The sequence below is a fragment of the Hypanus sabinus genome, chromosome 8, assembly GCF_030144855.1.
Source record: "Hypanus sabinus isolate sHypSab1 chromosome 8, sHypSab1.hap1, whole genome shotgun sequence".
Lineage (NCBI taxonomy): Eukaryota > Metazoa > Chordata > Chondrichthyes > Myliobatiformes > Dasyatidae > Hypanus > Hypanus sabinus.
Genome location: NC_082713.1, coordinates 160,318,580 through 160,341,160, shown reverse-complemented (window position 1 = coordinate 160,341,160; position 22,581 = coordinate 160,318,580). Strand labels below are relative to the sequence as shown.

The 22,581-nt window shown below is 39.9% G+C and overlaps 1 protein-coding gene across 1 annotated transcript in view; it reads right to left on the bottom strand.

The window, feature by feature from the left end:
• The window catches only part of otogl (otogelin-like), a 164,528-nt gene that overhangs the window by 91,827 nt on the left and 50,120 nt on the right, over positions 1-22,581 (bottom strand). The window contains exons 24-28 of the mRNA XM_059976457.1: positions 21,538-21,709; positions 19,452-19,559; positions 18,111-18,249; positions 7,000-7,134; positions 2,065-2,211 (exon numbers count right to left, since the gene is read on the bottom strand). Of these exons, the coding sequence (XP_059832440.1) occupies positions 2,065-2,211; positions 7,000-7,134; positions 18,111-18,249; positions 19,452-19,559; positions 21,538-21,709 (701 nt within the window). The remainder of the gene's footprint in view (positions 1-2,064; positions 2,212-6,999; positions 7,135-18,110; positions 18,250-19,451; positions 19,560-21,537; positions 21,710-22,581) is intronic.

Here is a 22,581-nt window from a genome sequence, read left to right as displayed (position 1 = left end):
TTTGATGGAAAAGATCCTGAGAGGTAGCATTTATGAACATTTGGAGAGGTATAGTATGATTAGGAATAGTCAGCATGGTTTTGTCAAAGGCATGTCATGCCTTACGAACCTGATTGAAATTTTTTGAGGATGTGACTAAACACATTGATGAGGGTAGAGCAGCAGATGTAGTGTATATGGATTTCAGCGAAGAATTTGACAAGGCTTATTGAGAAAGTAAGGAGGCATGGGATCCAAGGGGACATTGCTCTGTGGATCCAGAACTGGCTTGCCCACAGAAGGCTGAGTGTTTGTAGACAGGTCATATTCTGCATGGAGGTCAGAGACCAGTGGAATGCCTCAGCAATCTGTTCTGGGACCCTTACTCTTCGTGATTTTTATAAATGACCTGAATGAGGAAGTGGAGGAATGGGTTAGTAAATGTTCTGATGACACAAAGGTTGGGGGTGTTGTTGATAGTGTGGAGAGCTATCAGAGGTTATAGCAGGACATCGATAGGATGCAAAACTGGTCTGAGAAGTGGCAGATGGAGTAAAACCAAGAAAATTGTAAGGTGATTCATTTTGGTGGGTCAAATACGATGGCAGAATATAGTATTAATGGTAAGATTCTTGGCAGTGTGGATGATCAGAGGGATCTTGGGGTCCGAGTCTATAGGACAATCAAAGCTGCTATGCATGTTGACTCTGTGGTTAAGAAGGCATACAGTGCATTGGCCTTCATCAATCATGGGATTGTGTCTAGGAGCGAAGAGGTAATGTTGTAGCAATAGAGGACCCTGTTCAGATCCCACTTGGAATACCGTGCTCAGTTCAGGTCACCTCACTACAGGAAGGATGTGGAAGCCATAGAAAGGATGCAGAGGAGATTTTGCCTGGATTGGGGAGCATGCCTTATGAGAATAGGTTGAGTGAACTCAGCCTTTTCTCCTTGGAGCAACGGTGGATGAGAGGTGACCTGATAGAGGTGTATTAGATGATGAGAGGCATTGATCAATATGGATCGTCAGAGGCTTTTTCCCAGGGCTGAAATGGCTAGCATGAGAAGGCACAGTTTTAAGGTGCTTGGAAGTAGATACAGAGGAGATGTTAGGGGTAAGTTTTTTTACGCAGAGTGGTGTGTGCATGGAATGGGCTGCCAGCGGTGGTGGTGGAGCTAGATACGACAGGGTCTTTTAAGAGACTCCTGGATAGGTACATGGAGCTTAGGAAAATAGAGGGCTAAGTGTAACCCTCGGTAATTTCTATAGTAAGGACATGTTTGGCACAGCTTTGTGGCCGAAGGGCCTGTATTGTGCTGTAGGTTTTCTATGTTTCAATGTTTCTAAACAACTTTTGTAGAAAAACTTGCCAAGAAAAATCAGCCTTGGACACGACACATAGCGAATGAATTATCCTATCAACCTGCACGCATTTGGGGTGCAAGAGGAAATCAAATGGCTCAGAGGAAATGCACACAATCGCGGTGAGGAGGTGCAGGATCCACTTGGGCAGTTCCAGACAACAGGATTGAACTGGGGGCAGTAGTGCTTTGCGCTGCACGACTGCGCAGTTACCCATTAATGACACAGGCTGGTTGTAGATTGTATTGCTGTAGGAGGCAGTATGATTGAGAATACTGTTTGAAATTAAGGTCGTGAGCCTTCAATCTGCAGTCAAGGGCCAGACCTGGATATTAAAGAGCAAGATAGGAATTCAGATTCAGGTTAGGATTTTGCCCCACCTACTTTCAAAACTTAGGAGCACAAACACGAAAAAGAAAATCAACAGCTGCAGGAAATCCAAGCATCACACACAAAGTGCTGGGGGTACGCAGCAGGCCAAGCAGCATCTCTAGAAAAGGGAAAACAGTCGAAGCTGGGTTCCCCCAGCAATTTGTGTGTGTTGCTTCAAAGCTTAGTCTTGCATTTCGCGGTGGTATGTATCTACAGGTTATAAAGATGCAAGACTACTTCAGCAAACCTTAACTTTGATATTTTCCATTTGATATGGTCAACTGTTTCCTTCAGTTTGTTAACTTAATACACTTCAGCTGGGTGGGGTTAAATTGAACAAAACTACCTACCTGCCACTGGGGTCCAACCTGTATGTGAATCGTTGTCTTTTTGTCCCAGAACACTGTAATCTCCTGCTCTGGATAGTATATCACTGAGTAGTAACCCGCCTTCCACAGCTGAAAATCATTGGTTTCCCTTCTCACTCCAGACAGAGTCTAGGAGGAACAACAAACACCATGAAGAATTAATACTGTCTGCTTGTTTGGAGGTTTCCTAAGAACATTTTTACTGAAAGGTGAAGTTGGTAACCTCTGTCATTAAAGCATTTATTGGTAGAACAATTGTCTTGTTCCCCAGTACACTGTTAGTCATTTTCAGCGGATCCTGGCCATCAGTTAATTGGGACAATTCTTAAAGAATAAAAACTAATCCAAAAAAATAGCCAGAATTCTCTTCATTTACTTGTGACACAATGCCACTTAATCGGGCCAAGTGACTGTTGCGGAAGCTTCTGACTAGCATGTGTATGGCCATTAGACACAACACTGTGCTTAGAGCAAACAGTTTTTATACAGTGTCAGTTGCGTGTGCTTGTGTTCAAAAAGCAGTGATTTTTGCCATTGCTAACTGTCAAGAAATAAGCAGTAAAACTGTTGGGAACTATTTTGCTCTCTGCGGTTTCGAGCAATCAGGCTTGGAGATGCCAAAAATGGCCAGAAGTGAAAGTGAAACAATTTCACTACTTCAACAAGTTAGGACCTATGAACAGTGTGAAGGTTTCGACAATCCTCTTGAACGTTATAATGAAAAAGAGGATTTGGAAGATGCGATCATTGATAGCAATGCATAAAGGGAGTCCATTATCTACACGACAGTCATTCAAAAGAACAAGGATACACTGGATGAATTCCTCCATTGACAGATGTTAGGAACTTCAGTTTTATAGAACCATAGAACAATACAGCACAGAAACAGGCCTTTTGGCCCTTCTTGGCTGTGCCGAACCATTTTTCTGCCTAGTCCCACTGACCTGCACCTGGCCCACATCCCTCCATACCCCTCTCATCCATGTACCTGTCCAAGTTTTTCTTAAATGTTAAAAGTGCATTTACCCCTTGCATTTACCACTTCATCTGGTAACTCATTCCACACTCACACTACTCTCTGTGTGAAGAAGCCCCCCCTAATGTTCCCCTTAAACTTTTCCCTTTTCACCCTTAACCCATGTGCTCGGGTGGTTTTTCTCCCCTAGCCTCAGTGGGAAAAGTCTGCTTGCATTCACTCTATCTATATCCGTCATTATTTTATACACCTTGATCAAATTTCCCCTCATTCTTCTATGCTCCAGGGAATAAAGTCCTAACCTATTCAAGCTTTGTCTGTAACTCAGTTTCTCAAGTCCCGGCAACATCCTTGTAAACCTTCTCTGCACTCTTTCAACCTTATTAATATCCTTCCTGTAATTTGGTGACCAAACCTGCACACAATACTCCAAATTCGGCCCCACCAATGCCTTAAACAACCTCACCATAACATTCCAACTCTTACACTCAATACTTTGATTTATAAAGGCCAAATATGCCAAAAGCTCTCTTTACGACCCTATCTACCTGTGACGCCACTTTTAGGGAACTATGTACCTGAATTCCCAGATCCCTCTGTTCTACTGCAGTGTCCTTCCATCTACCTTGTATGTTCTACCTTGGTTTGTCCTTCCAAAGTGCAATATAGTACTGTAATGGTATTGATAGTACTATAATTTGTTTTGCATTCCATTTAAATACATTTCTTACTCAGTTAAATGGTATTTTGTCTTCTTATGCATTTTTTATTATTTCCATGAAGCTTTGGCTGATTGTTCAATGGAAATTAATGTTTAATTGAGTCAAAATCTACCGGTCCCGATGCATTCCAATTAACTAGAATCCACTATATTACAGATAAACTAACTGGCTCCTGAATAGTAACCTTAGCAACTAGCATTGCAAAATAAATACAATACAGTGCTCATTGTAATAATTTTTCATTGTCATATTGTACTGGGTAAGCAAATGTGAAAATATCCTTTCTGTTGCATTGTTCACTGTACTGAAATCAAAGGCTTTTGGACGGCAGTAATTCATTTCATATTTAGGTTACAGATCTCCAAAAACATTGTTCACAATAAATTAGGCATTTATTTATTTATTGAGAAACTGTGTGAAATAGACCCTTCCGGCCTTCCAAGCCATGCCACCGAGCAATCCCCTGATTTAACCCCAGCCTAACCACAGGCTCCAGGGGTAGTCATAGCTGAAGGGTGGTAGTGGGGACGAGCTCCCACTGCTAAACAAATGCTCTTCATGGCGTGTGTCTCAAACAGCCTCCGACAACCAAGTCCAACTCCTGGCCTTCACGTGTGGCATAGTTTTTATGCCCGGTGGAGCTGTTCTCACTGACAGGAGAAGGGGCAAAGGTGGGCCACTGGCACCTTAAAACCAGCTGTTCCGGGCAGTTGGGGCTTGCTAACCACGGATGGCAGCTCATCTAGGAGAGGGAAAGCTCCGATTACAAACCTCCGCTGCCTTGCGGCTTTACCCGCTCGCGGGAAAGGCTTCGGGAGTAAACCCCGAGGAAAAATCCGGAGTCGGAGTCCCGGAGGCGGCTGACCGCTGTACCCAGCACCGGCACGGCAACTCCTGCGAGGCTGCTGGCACCAAACCGTATCGACTTTTGTCGTTCCTTTGGACCCGGCATCAGCATGGAGGGGGGGTCCCACTGCATGGGCAACAGACGGATCTCCACATCAATTCTGCCCTGGCTTGTGCCCTGGAGAAGCCACTCCCAGTGACTACCAGAGGCGCAGTACCCATGGTCGACCACGACCGACAGAGGCCACACAATCACAGGATAATAAGACAACTTACAATGATCAATTAATCTATCAATCAGTACACCTTTGGACCATGGGACGAAACTAGAGCACCCAGAGGAAATCTACATGGTCACAGAGAGAACGTACCAACTCCTTACAGGCAACAACGGGAACTGAACTTAGTCACCTGTACTGTAAAGCACTGTGCTAATCACTATACTACTGCTATGCCAGAACTACATTCAAAGGTATAGAATCAAACACTAAATCTAATATTCTTCTTATAAAGTGAATCTGTGGAACACAGACAATTTTGGAAAAATGCAAAGGAGTGTTAAGTTTAACGGGATTTTGATAAAACAAAAATCAGTGAGAGTAGGGCAGATAACAGTCTTCCAGTGTGGACACTCTCCTGGCTTCCGTCCTGACTTTGGATGATAATGGTTAACTTCTGTGACTTCACTACAATCCATTGTGAGAGTTGCCTGTGTTCAACGCATGAAATAAATTAGAATGTTTATTGGAAAACAGATCTATAACCAAGTGAGTACTTTGTGCTTCTGCCCTGATGATTCTGTGGGGCCAATGGGACTTGTTACCTACACCCAGAAGTCTCCGTGCTGGGTTTCACCAATCAGATAGGAGCTGGCTCCCTGAAGAAAGTTCGCGTCACGTGACTCACTCAAGGTAAGAGGAATCTTATGGGCAAAACCCTGCAGGTATGAGAGCTGCCACACTGGTAAACTGAACTGGGGTCTTCTGGTCTTCCAATCACAATATGAGCTGCAGTAACCTTCTTAACAAATCAATTCGACGGTTATTTTATTGATTTATTTATTTGTGGGATCTAGACATTGTTATCATTTAAATACGCATTTACTGTTCATCCCCAATTGCCCTGGAAAGGCAGTGAAACATTTAGAGTCACACAGAGAGTAAAATGGGAAAAAAATTACATCTTTGTTTACTTGACGACACAAGATTTCCTTCCCTGAAGGATATTAAGAAACCAGATGCTTTTTCATATAATAATACAATAGAATTATTATGATTATTAAGACTGGCATTTTGTTTAAAATTCAAGTTTATTTAATTGCTTCAATTTAAAATCCTTAGCTGCCGTGGTAAATATGAACTTTATTGGAGTGTGAATTGCTTGTACTCTAATTTGTTTAACTTAATTGACGCAGAGTCATAGGAAAGTACAGCACAGAGAGACACTATTTTAAATGATCCATGCCAAACCATTTAAGCTGCCTACTCCCATCAACCTGCACCAGGACCATAGCCCTCCTTACCACTACCATCCACCTACCTATCTAAACTTCTCTTCAACATTGACATGCTCACATGCACCACTTGCTCAAACAATTCCTTCCACACTCGCACGCCCCTCTGAGTGAAGTTTCACCTCATGCTCCCCTTAAACTTTGTATATTTCACTCTTAACTCATGATCTGGAGTTATAGTCCCACCTAACTTTAATGGGGAAAAGCCTGCTTTCATTTACCCTATCTCTGCCCCTCATAATGTTGTATACATCTATCAAATCTCCTCTTAATCTATGATATTCCAAGGAATAAAATCCTTTCCTATTTAATCTTTCTTTATAACTCAGGTCATCCAGACCCTGCAACGTCCTGTACATTTTTTCTGTACTTGTTCAATCTTACTTACATCTTTCCTGTAGGTAGGTAACCAGAACTGCACACAATTCTCCAAATTAAGCCTCACCAATCTCTTACACAAAGATGCCAAAGATGTAAAATCCTGCAAAGATGCAAAAGCCTTCAGGTATCACGACTTGAAAATCCAAGATCCCCTTCGAAAACTTCACCCACGTTTCTTTCAACTCTATCCTTCTCACCAAGGCTTTGATTCTTTGCCTTCATGTTTCCTTTGTTGCTGGTTCAGTATCAATGCTTTGCTTTAACAATACGTTTGGCGATGCATTGTGAGATAATTGGTTGTATTGAAGGTGTTATTAATTGGTGCTTCTAAACCTAGCAAATCGATTCCCACCACAAAACAAATCCGTAAGATCAGGTGGTTGGGGTGATATGAGATTAGAAACTTAGAAGCAGAAAATTATAATTTTTGGATATTTATGAGACAAAAAAAAAAGGAAAAGATCAATTTGGACACTTACTGGTTTCCCAGAGTTGTCATTAAAATTAAGATGGGTGCTTCCAACAGAAATAATAAGGGACTTCATGCAAATTATTCCATTATCATAACAATCCACATTTTGAGCTGTTATGGAAACATTCAAATTGTTGGTGCTCTGGAAAATAGAGAAAAAAATTGTTAGTTTCTTCACGATTCAATACTGTATTACTTATGACTGAATGACTCTGTTGCTTGTTTGTTTTAATATATTACAGAGTATATATCCGAATCATGAACAAATGTAAGTCTTCTGATGTCACACATTAACCCATATCAATGCTTCTTAAATCGTCATTTTGGAAATGCCATGTTTCATCAGGCATCATCAGCAGTTATTGAAAATAAGAAGTTTTATCTTGAAGCACGAATGTTTTGACTGACTAATCAAATTGAAATAGCAGCAAGCAGTTGGACACAAACTACAGATGTTCGGATGTAAAAGTCTTTCCAGTACAACGTAACTGAAGATAATTTTGATCCAGCTTGGAATGGAATTACAACCATTTCTGAGTTGAACTGAGCTATTTCAGATATTTGACCAGGTACTTCCCCTTGCCATTCACTCTTACACACTTTGTAGTGTTCTCCATTTTAGTCCCACATTTCTTCTGCAAAACCTTGATATCAAATAGTTCATGTTATTCTGAGGAGCACCCATTGTCAAGTGCTCCTTGGAATTACTAAATTTAAAAAGGATGATTTAGAGAATTTGAATTTATTTAAATCTTACATCCGTCCCACAACGGGAGGGAGTAAAAATCTTTGTGTTATGACTCTGTCACAATGTACAGACATGTGAATTAATAAGTGTAATGGCTTGTAGAAAGAAGCTGTCCCATGGCCTGCTGGTCCTGGCTTTAATGCTGCGGTACCGTTTACCAGACGGAAGCAGCTGAAACAATTTATGGTTGGGGTGACTGGTGTCCCTGCTCTTGTCCTCACCTACCACCCCACCAGCCTCTGCATCCAGCACATAACTCTCTGGAACATCTGCCATCTCCAACGGAATCCCACCACTAAGCACATGTTCCCTCCACCGCCCCCCACCCACATCCTGCTTTCTGCAGGGATCGCTCCTGACTTCACTCCCTTGTACATCCGTCCCTCCCCACTCACCTCCCTCCTGGTACTTAACATGGCAAGTGGAAATAGTACTATACCTGCCCCTACACTGCCACCCACACGACCATTCAGAGCCCCAAACAGTCCTTCCAGGTGAGGCAACACTCCACTTTTGAGTCTGTTGGGGTCATTTACTGTGTCAGGTGCTCCCGGTGTGACCTCCTGAACATTGGTGAGGCCCGACGTAAATTGGGAGACTGCTTTGCCAAACGCCTACACTCTGACTGCCAGAAAATGCAGGATCTCCCAGTGGCCACCTGTTTTAATTCCACTTCCCATTCCGCTATGTCTATCCATGGCCTCCTCTACTGTCACAACGTGGCTACACTCAGGTTGGAGGAGCAACATCTTATATTCCATCTAGGTGGCCTCCAACCTGATGGCATAAACCTCAATTTCTCAAACTTCAGGTAATAGCCACCACTCTCCTTCACCATTCCCCACCCTCTTTTTCCTCTCTCACCTTATCTCCTTGTCTTCCCATCACCTCCCTCTGGTGCTCCTCTTCTCTTTTCTTTTTTCCATGGCCTTCTGTCCTCATCTATTAGATTCCTCCTTCTCCAGCCCTGTATCTCTTTCACCAATCAACTTCCCAGCTCTTTACTTCATCCGTCTCCCCCCCCAGTTTCACCTATCACCTTGTGTTTCTCCCTCCCTCCCCTCCCCAATCTTTTAATTCTACTCCTCATCTATTTTTCTCCAGTCCTGCTGAACAGTCTTGGCCCAAAACATCGACTGTTCTATTTTCCATCGATGCTACCTGGCCTGCTGAGTTCCTGCAGTATCTTGTGTATGTTGGCCAAAACTGTCTGGCCTAGTTTTAGGATAGAGAAAAGGTAACTTATCAAGTTGAAGATGGCTGGTCTAAGGATATTATCCTGTGCGATTCTACCAACTGAAGTAGAATTTGCAAGCTTTCTTTAAAATCCATTAACATCCTCCAGTTTGGTATATTATTAAATTAAACCATAGATGATCAGTGAACAACCTGTGAACAATTTTGCTCTGTTCCTTAACATTTATAGAGAAGCATTAAATGTTATGGTTATATCTTGAAAAAAATGCAGATCTGGTGAAAGAAATACAACTTTAACATAGAAAGAGGCAATAAATAGAAACCTCCATGTCCCCGAGTTTAGCTCTGGGAAGCAGAAAGCATAAAATTACTGAAACAATTTGCCCTTTGTTGTCCTTTCTTAACTTTGAGCTGTTTATCCATTGGATTTGACATTTCATGGGGTTACATTACCACAATCCCGTTCTAATTTAAAATGCCTCTGATTTTCCCAAGATTAAAGCTTTGAAAATGTGCGGGTATCCATTTCTGAATTTACCCAAGACTGCTGCAAGGTAGGAAATATTCTCTAACTTTCATGCTTTTTTCCTCATGATTTGTATTCCAAAATCACAAATTTTATAAAAATTCGCCCATCCTGAAAAATATTCATTAATGTTCAAAAAAAATTGCAGATAAAGAAATTGGAAGAGCATGTTTGCTGATCTGCTAGTTAAATAAATGACAAATTTACATCACTGAGGCTCATTCACACCAAGGTTATTGAAAGATGAAGGCCAAAATACAATCTAACAGCTGAGAAATAATGGAGTTAATGTGCCTGACCCACTTTCATTGACATCCTTACCAACAGACAGGAAAATACTCCTGGCAGATCTGGTGAAAAGTTGTTAACCTGAAACAGGAGCTTCTTCCTCTATTCAATCTGCCTGACCTGTTGAGCACAGTTTTCCACCCATCCGCAGTATTTTTCTTTCGCCTTCACTAAAGAGACTTAAAAATTATGCTGATTCTTTCAGGCCTATGGTCCTGTTACTAAGCAATAATAACTGTTAAAAAAATTTTAAATCACAATGGATAAAGTTAAAAGACTTACGGATAATTACCATGCGTATGAATTACGAACAAGGGCATGTCTTGTTTGATTGTTTAATAAAACCATGGCTGTTCTGATTGCAACCTCATCTTCACATTCCTGACTATCCTCTCACCCCTTGCTGATAAAGAATCTCTCGAGATTGATAAATATTTCCTTCTGTGAGGTTAAGGACTTTGCCACAAGAAAGGAGTAACAAAAAAGGGAGTAAGAATTTAGCACCTTGACATGCTCTTTGGACTCGTGTTATTATTTTATATTGCCTGCCGTCATCAGTTAATCCCATGAATTGTCTTGAATCTGCCAATGACTACAATGTCACAGGATCATAACAGGAAATCTTAACTGTGCACCAGCGGCTGGAATATACTACATGGTACTACACTGGTTGGATCCGGTGGTTCCTATTGGAACTGCTGACTTTGAGCCACTGGAATTTCAGTAAGACCTAGACTTCCCTTACATACACTATAAAATGGGGAATTCTGGAATTTGCACAGTCTTGCACGACTGGAAGATTACCACTCAACACTTAGGCTGGGTTAGACTTTGAGTCACACCTAAGATGAGGCCTGTTGATTGGCAAGGAGTCCGCTGCAGTTACAGGGTTTAAAAAATAAAGCATTGGTCAGCTGAGGCAGAGATTGTGCTTTTTGTCTTTTTCCCTCTGAGCTCTGTAAGTCTTCAGAACTTTCTACCTCAAAGTGTAATGGGTGCAAAGTCTAAATAATCTTAAGGTAAAAAAGAGAGATTCTTGATAAACAAGGGGTGACAGGATAGTCAGGAACATGAAGATAATGTTGCTATCAAATCAGCCATTTTTTAATTAAGTAATCAAAGAGACCACGTGAAATACACCTGTTCCTATTTCATATGTATGCTAGTTATCTGCAAGTATTTTAATGTTTTTATTAACTTTATCCTTTGTGATTTTGAACGTTTTAACAATAATTCAATAGTTGATATATGTCACTGACTATCAGAGACATTCAGAAACTCTTCATATCATTGCCGAATTTAACAATGACAAAGTTCTGCCTCCTGCCAAAATATTTCCAGAATGTTCTAGGGTGGGGCCACTGCATCATCACCTGCAGTCTGATCATCTCTGGTACCTTACCTCCTGACTGAAAGTGCACAAGATCAGCTCTACGGCCTCAAATGAGTGCACAAGGGAGAGGAGCACAGGCCAAGTGTTGGGCTGGTCCTGAAAGATTCAGCATCACATTTTTGTTTCTCTTTAGTGAAGGCAAGCCCAACAGAGTCAGGCAAAAGAAAGATACGACAGATAGTGGAAAACTGCACATGCTCAGCAGATCAGCCGGCATCAATGGAGGGAGAAGCATTTGTTTCAAGTTAATAACTTTTCGCCAGATCAGGGGTTCAATGACAAACCTGGGGGTGGCCCATAGTGAGCAAACTACAGCATGCCTAGGCAGAGGCAGGTTAATGTGAGCACAACAGTGAGAAATTAAGGTGACAGATACATGCAGACAGTTTGTCATAAAAAAATTTTTAAGAGCTAGTCCTGATGAAAAGTCATCAGTCTGAAACAATGTTTCTGTCATTCAAAAGATGTCTTCTGACCTGTCTTTTTTATTATCTGCGGTATGTTTTTTAAACTCAAACATAGACTTTGTAACTATAAGTGGCTAATTTACATAAAACTATGAATAAATAGTATATTTCCATCATCAGATTATAAGACCGTAAAACCATAAGATATACAATTGGCCCAACGAGTCTTCTCCACCACTTCATCATGGCTGATCCATTTTCCCCCAAGCCTCAACTTCCTGCCTTCTCTCCTATCCTTTCATGTCCTGTCCAATCAAGAATCTATCAACCTTGAAATGAAGTCACTACCTACTGAAATGTCAATCACAGAGTGCTTCAGCTTGCCTTTCTCTCCTCAAAGTTCAGAAAAATCAGCGTCAGGTTTTGTACAGGAAAACCAGTCCTCCTGTCCATCAGCCTGGAGTCTCACACCTGTTTGTGACCGAGGTTAATTCCGTTTGCATAACTTGCATAAACCTGCAGAAATCAGCACGTTGTTTCTTCATAATCTCTTGTGTTCAGGCAGGAGTTCTGATTCTAAAATAGATATTGTGTAACAATGTAGTTACTTTCCAAATAAATAAACTACTGGCTTTGCTACTTTAATTGCATTCTGGAAAATATGTTTGTTGCAAGTTCACCTCATTTACAGCAATGGGCTGGCCTATTGATATTAGTATAAATTATCTCGAGTGTTTTTGTTTGATAATTTGCTACTGTGAGGTTCCTTTGCATCTGGTGTCCGTTTCTTCTGAGCTTCAAACACTAGGCAAGTAGACAGAAACCGGAGGCTTGACAACGGGAAAAGTAATCCTATGCATGAAGAGTTCCAACCCTGGTCACGAATCCAAGCAATTACAAACCATATTTTCAAATTAATTAATTTCTGAAATTAAGGTTATAAGAACCTAACAAATATCTTGAGAAACTCCATTGGACAAAGAATTTCCCACTGATAACTTCAATAAAGCAAAAGTCCACAGAGTTTCAGTTCTGAAGAGTTAACTTCTCTCATATTCTTGTGGTAAAATAAATATGGATAAGTTATTAACTACTGTAAATCTCCCTCAATGTTAGTAGTTGGCAGGAAAACTGGGGCGGGGTGGGGTGTGGTGGAGGGGGATGAGACTGGCAGACTTGTGACAGAGAATAGGTTAAAGAGAGATTAGTGGGGAAAAGGGAGTGTGGACGTAGTTACAATGGATCAGACTTACTCCTGTAAGGAAAAATATAAGCATATCTGATATAAATATGCAATCTGGAAGCAATGTACATTTTAAACATGCAACTTTGCTTTCTTTTAGCCTATAGTAATGAACATTGTTACCAACTCCTAACGTAAATCTACATTGGTGGAACAGATCCCTCAATGCGATGGAAAATTTTGCAGGACCCCACGTAATGGTCACTGTCAAATGCAGCTGTTTTATATGTGAAAACTCTAAGTACATCAGTGGCAATTCAATCCGTTTGGATTCTCACGCAGGGCACCTACAATTCTTCAATATGGGTTTACCAGCATCATGGATTTAAATCTATGATCTTTCAATGTGATAGAAACTATTTCACAACATGATACATAAGGTGAGTAGTTTTAACTATTGTTGCAAGTTAATTTGTAATTATCTGTGTCTGGGAAATGACATTAAAATTACCTTCAACACACACAAAATGCTGGTGGCACGCAGCAGGCCAGGCAGCATCTATAGGAAGAAGTACTGTCGACATTTTGGGCCAAGACCCTTCGTCAGGACTCCTTGTGTTTGCTCTTAAAATTACCTTCAGTGTTTTATGCTGTTAAGATAGAACTAGTTGAGGAATCTCCCTTCCCCCTTCTTTTATTCCCCACTCTTGACCTTTTATCTCTTCTCACCTGCCAGTCACTTCACCCTGGGTTCCCTCCTCCTTCCCTTTCTCCTATTGTCCATTCTGCTCTCCTATCAGATTATTCCTTCTCCAGCCCTTGACCTTCCCCACCCACCTGCCTTCACCTATCACCTTCCAGCTAGCCTCATATCCCTCCCCCCCCCCCACCTTTATATTCTGGTGTCTTCCCCCTTCCTTCTCAGTCCTGAAGAAGGGTGTCAATCCAAAATGTTGACTCTTTACTCAGTTCCATAGATGCCGCCTGACCTGCTGAATTCCTCCAGCATTTCGTGCTTGCCACCTAAACCTTTATTGAAATAAATTGCTCCCAAATGTTATTGGGTCTCTAATGCAATTATGCTTGTTCACTGAATTTCCTCCAAGTTTTTACATATGGCTTATAAAATAGTTTTACAGTCTTCATTTTAACTAGCTAAAAAAAAATCTGTTTATCTTCATTCATACTGGCATATTGTCCATCTCTGATTTGATCTTTTGGGAAGCAAGTATAAATTTTGACAGTTTTCACCATTGTAGCTCCTAAATATAATGTGTGTGAATGTCTTTAGCAAAATGGGTCCAACACTGTGGCGTCTTCTAGTCCAACTTTTCCTCATTAGTAATGTTCATGTATAATTAAAAGCAATGAGAAATATATTGGCTGTAAGTGCATGTCTGTAGTATGTTTTGAAATGAAATTTCTCACCATTAAGATTAAATTGATGCAATTTTTCCACAACATTGTTCCCACAACTAATGATCTCATTTTAAGGACCATCCCTTGATCTCATGTTCTTGTCATTTATTGCTATTTATTTATACTTGCATTTGCAAAATTTGTTGTCTTCTGCGCTCTTGATCTTTCATTGATCCTGTATTAGTAACTATTGTATAGATTTGCTGAGTATGCCGACAGGAAAATGAATCCTAGGGTTGTATATGGTGACATATATGTACTTTAATAAAATTTATTTTGAATTTTCAACTGCAGATTGTAACATAAAACATTAAAATGTAGCTCATATATTTCCATTGCAGTTCTAACTATTTTGAAACAAGTGTCTGTAGTGTTTTTAAATGCTGTTTCTCAATGATCTGTACTGTTACAGGAATATTTCAACTGAGATAATTTGGTGATGTTAGGTTTATGGGCCATTTTGCATGCACATACGACTAAAAACAAAGCTGTCTTTCAGTGAAAATTCATAAATGCAATGGTGTTTCCTAACTTGCATCAATGGCTGTAAGTAACTCAAACAACAGAAAAATTTATAGTTCTTTTATCCCAATGATTCCTCTCAATTTCCTTCTTAATAATGTTAATTTAATTTAAAATAAACTAAACTAATGGAAGGTACAACCAATAGATAAGCTAATTGCTATAATGCCAGATTAATTAACAAGCTTGCAATTCCATTTCTCAAGTTAAACTTCATTAACTTTACTATGTGCATTTGAATAATGTTCCAACTTATTATATAATATACTCACAAAAGCAAATACTTTGAATTGTTGAATGATAAATTAATGACAAATGCAACAACAGACTTGATTGCCTGTCGAAATTTAATCTGCCATCCTGCTGAAAGACAATTTTCAACTTTAGTACCAATTTATTTCTGCTAATTCAAGGCAAATGACAGAATACAGTGTGATGTTATTCAAGTTTCATGGCTAATTTAATCTCTAATGAACTAAATCTGACAAAGATTATTTCCAATACGAACACTATCTCTTGTGAGCTAAAAATGCAATGAGTCAGGAATCCTTCAGAAGCATTAGAAACTGCGGCATTTCATTACAAGATCTGCTGTGTCACAATATATTGCACAAGTTCTGCCCGTCAATCCCACCTGCTTTCTTGATGAGTAACCGTAGGTTATTAAAAGAGGTTTAAGTAAGTGCGTGAATACAAATTTCCAATGATTCAGCTAATGTCCTACATAACTGCAGTCATACTGCAAATGATTACAGCAGCAGCTGATCATAGAGTCATACAGCCCAGAAACAGTCCATTCAGCTCACCATGCCATGCTGACCATCACCTATCTATCTTGGCAGCACTGTAGTGTAGTAGTAAGCACAATGCTTTGCAGTACTAGTGACCCAGGTTCAATTCCTGCCGCTGCCTGTAAGGAGTTTGTACGTTCGCCCCATGATCACCTGGGTTTCCTCCAGGTGCTCCGGTTTCTCCCACAGTCCAAAGACATACCAGTTGGTACATTAATTGGTGATTGTGTAAATTGACCTGCGATTAGGCTAGGATTAAATCAGGGGATAACTGGGTAGCATGGCTCAGAGGGATAAACAGGCCTATTCCATGCTGTATCTCAATCAATCGATCAATAATAATCCCATCTACCAGCACTTGGTCTCCAGTATTCCATGCTCTGACAATGCAAGTGTTCATCCAGCTACTGTTTAAATGTTGTGGGAGTAGGTACCTCCACCACACTCTCAACCAGGGTGTCTCAGATTACACCTACTGTGTAACTCTTCCATCCTGCTGAAGGGTCTCAGCCCCAGACTATCGACTGCACTTTTTCCATAGCTGCTGCCTGGCTTGCTGAGTTCCTCCAGCATCTTGTGTGTGTTACTGCGTAACTCTGTTTGTTTAGGCACTTTCAACTCATGCCTTCTTGTTTTAGATACCTGTATCATGGGTAAAGGCTCCAGATGCTGGGTCTCAACCCAAAACGTTGCCTATTCCTTTCCCTGCACAGATGCTGTTCAAGCTACTGAGTTTCTCCAGCAGTTTGTAGTTCATTCCCATCAGACTGTCCTCGTAACTGAAAGATTCCATGGCAGGCAACATCCCGGTAAATCTCTGCTGAATTCACCCCCTTCCAATAGTGTGGTGACCGGAAGTAGGCATATATTGTGGGGGGGGGGGGGCCTGATCAAAGTTTTATAAAGTTGTAACATGATCTCCATGCCCTTGTTCATGAATACAAGTGACCTACAGTAAATGCCTTCTTCACCATTATTTCAACCTGTGCTGTAAGCCTTAGGGATCCAAGGACTTGCCATCCAATGACCCTACAGTTCATGCTGCATGTCCAAACCTTCTTAGACATCCCAAAATGTATCTCTTTGCACTTACCAGGATTAAATTCTATACTCAATTTACCGTTGAACAATATAATTCTGCAACTCAAGGCTATGTTCCTTCCCATCAACATCATCAACCTGCCTGTCATCTGCAAACTACCTTCTATATTTAAATTCAAATCATTAAAGTATATAATAAATAACAATGGGCTCAGCACCAATCCTCTGGGTACAGCGGTATTCACAGGCTTCCAATTAACAAAGCAGCCCTCCGCCATTAGTCTTTGTGTCCTGTTGTTCACCCATCTTTGCATCCAATTAGGCAACTTGCTTTAAATCCTATAAGCTCTAAGCTTTTGGACCAGCATTTCATGTGGGATCTTGTCAAAGGCCTTGCTAGTGACAAGTAGACTACATCAACTGCGCTTCCCTAATCAATGTATTTTTTTTTACTTTATACTTAAAAAATTAATAACTTGATAATTAAAGTTATCAATTTGTATTGGACTTCTGTCACTATGGTTACACTTTTGACTTTAAAAACATCAGAGAAGATAGTTGGAATTTTTTTGTATTCTTCCTGTTAATCTATTCTTCTTTAGTTAGTTTACCTTGTACTTCCTTGTTCTGGCTAGAATTATCATGTTTAGTCAACAGTCATACTTGTTTTGCCTTAAAGCATCCACTCTCAAGCTGAATTTTGAATGTGATTTGAGTTGATCAAACCTTCTCCATTGAGAGCAACATGATTTTCAATCTACAAAGTGGCAAATTGCTGAGAACTTCAGTAACAGTGGTACGAATCTATAATTTCCATCAATTTCCTATCACTTTCACAATGAAGTGTTTTAATCCACAATATAAAGCATGATTGAAAAATACTTACTAAATTATTAGAATAAAACAGCATTTTGGGAAACACATGTCCAGCATTTTCATAATAAGACCAAACTTCCAGATTTGTAGAAAATTTGCTTAAGTCCTATTTATCACACTCTTTCATTTAGTTTTTGATACTTTTTTGTCAAAGCTGTTACTCAGACTTCATAATGTTCTCTCTTAAATTCAGATCTGCATCAGAATCTAGCCAAGGAGAGAGATATTGTTTCACTTGGTGGCTTATGAGAATACTAACATTGGTGTTTAACTGATAAGATGGACACAGAGAAAATCAACCTTAAAAAGAATCAGGTACAGTGGAATCATCTCCAAGATTACAGCATTAATTGGATTAATCTTATTTGCCTTTACAAGAATTTCTCTCATCCTACTCTTAATGCAAAAAAATCGTGATTATTTCCATTCTTCTAGTTCAAGTTTAACTGTTATTCGACCAAACATGAAAACCCAAGAATACAGCCAAACAAAACAATGTTCCTGTGGGGCCAAGGTGCAAAACACAGTAGCAACAGATGTACCCAGCACAGGGTACATGTATCACATACAAGACAGCAGTAATCACACAGTCACACAAAAATATATAATATAACCCAAATCCAGACCTCCATGTTCAATGAACTCCATTCTACCATAATCTCCTCATCTGGACATTTTATTTTAGACATGAGCTGACTAGAGTACCTAATATTGTAAACCTCCTTACCTTTACTAAGTATACTTGGCAGTCACTGACATAATCGTACTCCAGGCCATCAAAGCTGCGATAATGCCGATCACTATAAACGGTACACACTGCAGGACATGGGTGGTATGTGCAGTTAAAAGCTCCTCGCTGACATATACTAAGGAAGGAAATTATCATTCAAGTTAGACTATGCTGCAATATTTTCTTCAATTAATGGAAAAACCCATTGGAATTAATACAATTATTAAATTGTGAATTGCCATCATCAATAAATTCGGAGTGATACGAGTTATCAGAACAAATCATCACTAATTGGAAGACCAATGGATCAGCAACTGCTCAACAATTACACAATCTGTAAAATAAGTAAACAAATCCCGTATCTGTTTTCAAGAGTGTGCAGACAGCTCTGTTTACTGACCAAACTTTTGCTGAGAAAATCTATTGCAAAAGATGCAATGGCAATAGAGTTATGGAGAAACTTCCAACTATTTGTTACTGATTACTATAGGACTGTGAAGATCTGGTATCTGATTGTTCATATATGTCACTGGTTCAGCATCTAGCTCACTCCTCAATACTCTTATAATAAGAGGCTTTGTCCACAGATACTCATGAGGTTGATCAGGTGTCATTGGATGTGTGGCCGAGTTGTGAAGCTAGGGTCAGGAACTTGTCTGTGGTGGGCGCCTGTGTCCCGTGTAAATCAGGTGAGCACTTAGTATGATGCTTCATAACTTCAAAACATTAAACTAATTCAAAGGAAGACAAGGGAGTCCAAAGTGCAGGTCTAACTTTGAGATGTGCATGTATCATGTGATAGCATGAAGATGTATACAATGCACGTATTTATACATACAACTCGTAATTAATTACTTAAACAAACAAGAACATTTAATCAACCATATATATGCAAGATTACTCAAATATTACTGAAATATTAAATTCGCAACACCTAGAGTCAGGGTGAAAAGTAGAAGCCCAAGAGCTGAACCTCACTGGGTTCAGTCACAGGGTTTAGTTTCAAACTCCCTTTAACCTTCAGCTTCGAGTTCACTGGAAAATGTATTATACTAATATGTCAGATGTAAGAGAAAGGTGAAATAAAAGTGTATTGATAACAAGATTAACATTTAACTGGATAAAAGCTTCTGGTGCAGCAGCATAAGAGTCCAATTGGTGTTGGATTTTCAGTTTTATAGCATGTAGATTAAGAAAATTATATATTATATCAGTGATTTGTACATGCATTTGTGGGAAAAGTCTCTAAAAGTTAATAACACCTCAAATAAATGTATTTTTGGAAAATTCACCAATGGATAATCCATTTTAATTTAATAAGAAGAGGCGTGCACGTACCAAGTGTAACAGCGTGTGGAAACCACTTCCCCAGGCAAGTATTCCTGCCCTTTCCAACTGCATGGGCAACTTTCAGGCAAAAAGCAGTCATCACCATGCTTAATCAATCTAAAACATGAAGGAAGAAAAAAATCTAAATTTTCAATCATACACATAAAGAAGAAATAATTTTGTTCTGAAGTATCATGTTTAGAAAACAGTGCAAACAACAATTTGACAACCAAGGAGGGTTATCAGAAAGGAATGGAAGATGAAGCAGCTCTCCCGATAATTTATGAGATACGGAGGTGGTGAGGCCATGACTTCGGCTCAGAAACACAACATGAAGGATTGCTTTGGGATTTAATTATGATAAGAATACTGTGGATAAGTACCCTGGGAAGATTAGTGAATAGACTCTCTAAAAGTAGCTATACTTCTGTATAAATCAAGCAATTATGATGAATTGTAATAGAGGTGTTACAATAGTTCTAGCTGATTTTATTCATTAGATGGATTGGGCAAAAAAGATTACTACACAAAATATGAACACATAGGTTTGGCTACAATATGGAAAGGGGACGAATAGGGGCATGGGTAGGGGATTACTGTATGAACAATCAGGATTTTAGGTGTGAGATGTCATGGGATCAATACTGTGGCCTCACGTAATTACAATCTATACTGACAATTTGGTGAAGGAATCAATCTACCATAGCCAAACTTGACACAAAAATAGGAGATTAGCAGACTGAGGATTTGGATAGATTAACTGAGGTAAAAAGTTGACAGTTGGAGTATATCCACACTATAACAAATAATAATAAAGCAAATTATTATTTAAATGGAACAAGGCTACAGAATGTTACAGTACAAACGGATCTGGGAATCCTAATGCATGAATCACAAGGTATTGACAATTGGATAGAGTAAGCAATTGGGAATTTTTTTTAGATATTGTAAGGGATAAGGAGTGTAAAAGTAGGGAAGTCTTGAAGGAAAGTTGCCAACCACTGATGTAGTGACATGGTGCATACTGAGCTCCATGTTTCAGGAACGATGGCTTGCAGTTGAGGCAACGCTGATAAATGCACTAGATTGATTCCTGGGATGAAGAGATTGATGTATGAACAGAGGTTGAACATTTGGATTACAAAGGAATGAAAGGTGATTTTGTTGAAATCTATAAGAACTTGATCGGTTAATAAGGTAGATGGTCAGAGGATGTTTCCACTAGTGGGGTACCTAGAATTAAGAGGCACAGATTCTCAATAAGGTGTTGCTGATTTAAGACAGAGATAATGAGGAATTTCTTCTCTCAGTTTCATTGGAATTGTCAACCCCAAAGAGCTGTCAAAAGACAAAGGGTCTTGGCCCGAAACATCAGCTGCACTTCTTCCTATAGATGCTGCCTGGCCTGCTACGTTCCACCAGCATTTTGTGTGTGTTGCTTGAATTTCCCGCATCTGCAGGTTTCCTCGTGTTTGCGTCCTCAGGGGAAAAGGCTGCTTCGAGCATCTTTGCCATCTCTTCTTAAGCACAACATTCTGGTGCCTCAGACAGCAATGTTCCTGTGCTCTGTGATGAGTGGACTTTCACAGACTAACCCATTATAAAAATAAGCTATGTCAGACTTCAGGACACCTTAAATGCCCTTTACACTAAACAGAGTTTTCCTGAGGCGTGATCATTGTTGTATTGTAGAAAAAGCAGCAGGCAAATTTTACTCTGCAAGCTGCAGTATGAAAATTGTGAGTTACCTTATCTTAGTAACGTTGGCTGAGGAATAAGCATTGATCATGATAACTTCAATACTTTTCTTTGAGCCAATACCTGAGGTGAATGATATAGGAGAACAAACAATGCCCCAGTTTCAAATCTTAACCAAAGTACCACTGGGAGTGTAACTATCTTGCTGTACTCTAGTGGAATGGCAGTCTAAAGTTCTGGGTAGAAAAGTTTTATATTGAACAGAAACCACAAGCTTCTGTGACTGAAGTGGAAGAGCTAGTAAATATGCCATAATGATGCAACACAAACTATTGACATCTGAAAATTATCATGGTAAGCATTCAGGTTAATGTCTGTCTGCTGGTATTTCACTTACCCAGGAGGACAAACACAGCCTGAAATGCATGGAGTCATGGGTGAACAGGTAATGTTCATCATCAGGTTTTCACACGTGACCTCACATGCTGCTCCAGTCCAGGGCAGGCCAGGCTGAGGGTCTCGACAATTGAAGTACCTTTTATTTTGTGGGCAGGCCCCTGGTTCAGGTTCTGTATGAAGTTGAAGTGACACTTGTTTTAACATAGTTCACAAATCAAAGGGGTAGTAATTAAAACAAATTACTTTATCAAGCAGGTCAGAATTGTATTCCCAATCTTCATATGCTAAGTTTTATTCTTAGGATTGAGTACTAAAGCTATTATATACATTATATGATCTGAAAGAAACTGAAGGTTTGTAGGTTGCACTGGCTTTCTCCCCTTTCCCCTTGCATACAGATCAGATTGTGCATGTTTCTGGTTTGATAGAGATATATATACCTGTCATAGTACAAAGCATATCCCATGGACGAGTAAGACTTAAGGAAGGGGATCTTAGGCCAGATAGTCTGATACTACAGTAACAGAGTGCAGCTCAGGGCCTTCTGCTTGTTTAGAATATCTTTCAGTAACTTAAGACTACCATATCAAAGGATTTTCCTGCTAACACTAAGAAACATCCTTGTGTTTAGGTACTCATCCATCCCAACCAGCACCTGAGGAGGAAGATTCTTGTGAAGGCCCCTGTCTCATCTGTATTACTGATCTTTGATTTTGCTTCAGACAAATCCGAAAACTTTGTCTTCTCTCTCTCTATTCCACCCACCCAGGCATTAACCCCTGAATAGGATTTCTGTTTTCTCAGTATCCACCTGAAATGTACTTGCCGGAAGCAAAGGGCAAGAGGAAGAACTGTAAACTATTGGCCTCTATGGGTCATGGTGATACTCCCTTATGAAATCTCAAACAAAATCAGGATATGGTTCTGAAGCGATTTGTTTGACTGTTACTGCTAGTCATGTTTTTATTCAAAGGATTCCAAGTGCAATTATTAAGGTATGTAGCCCTTAGATTCATCTTCCCACAGACACCCATGGGACTCA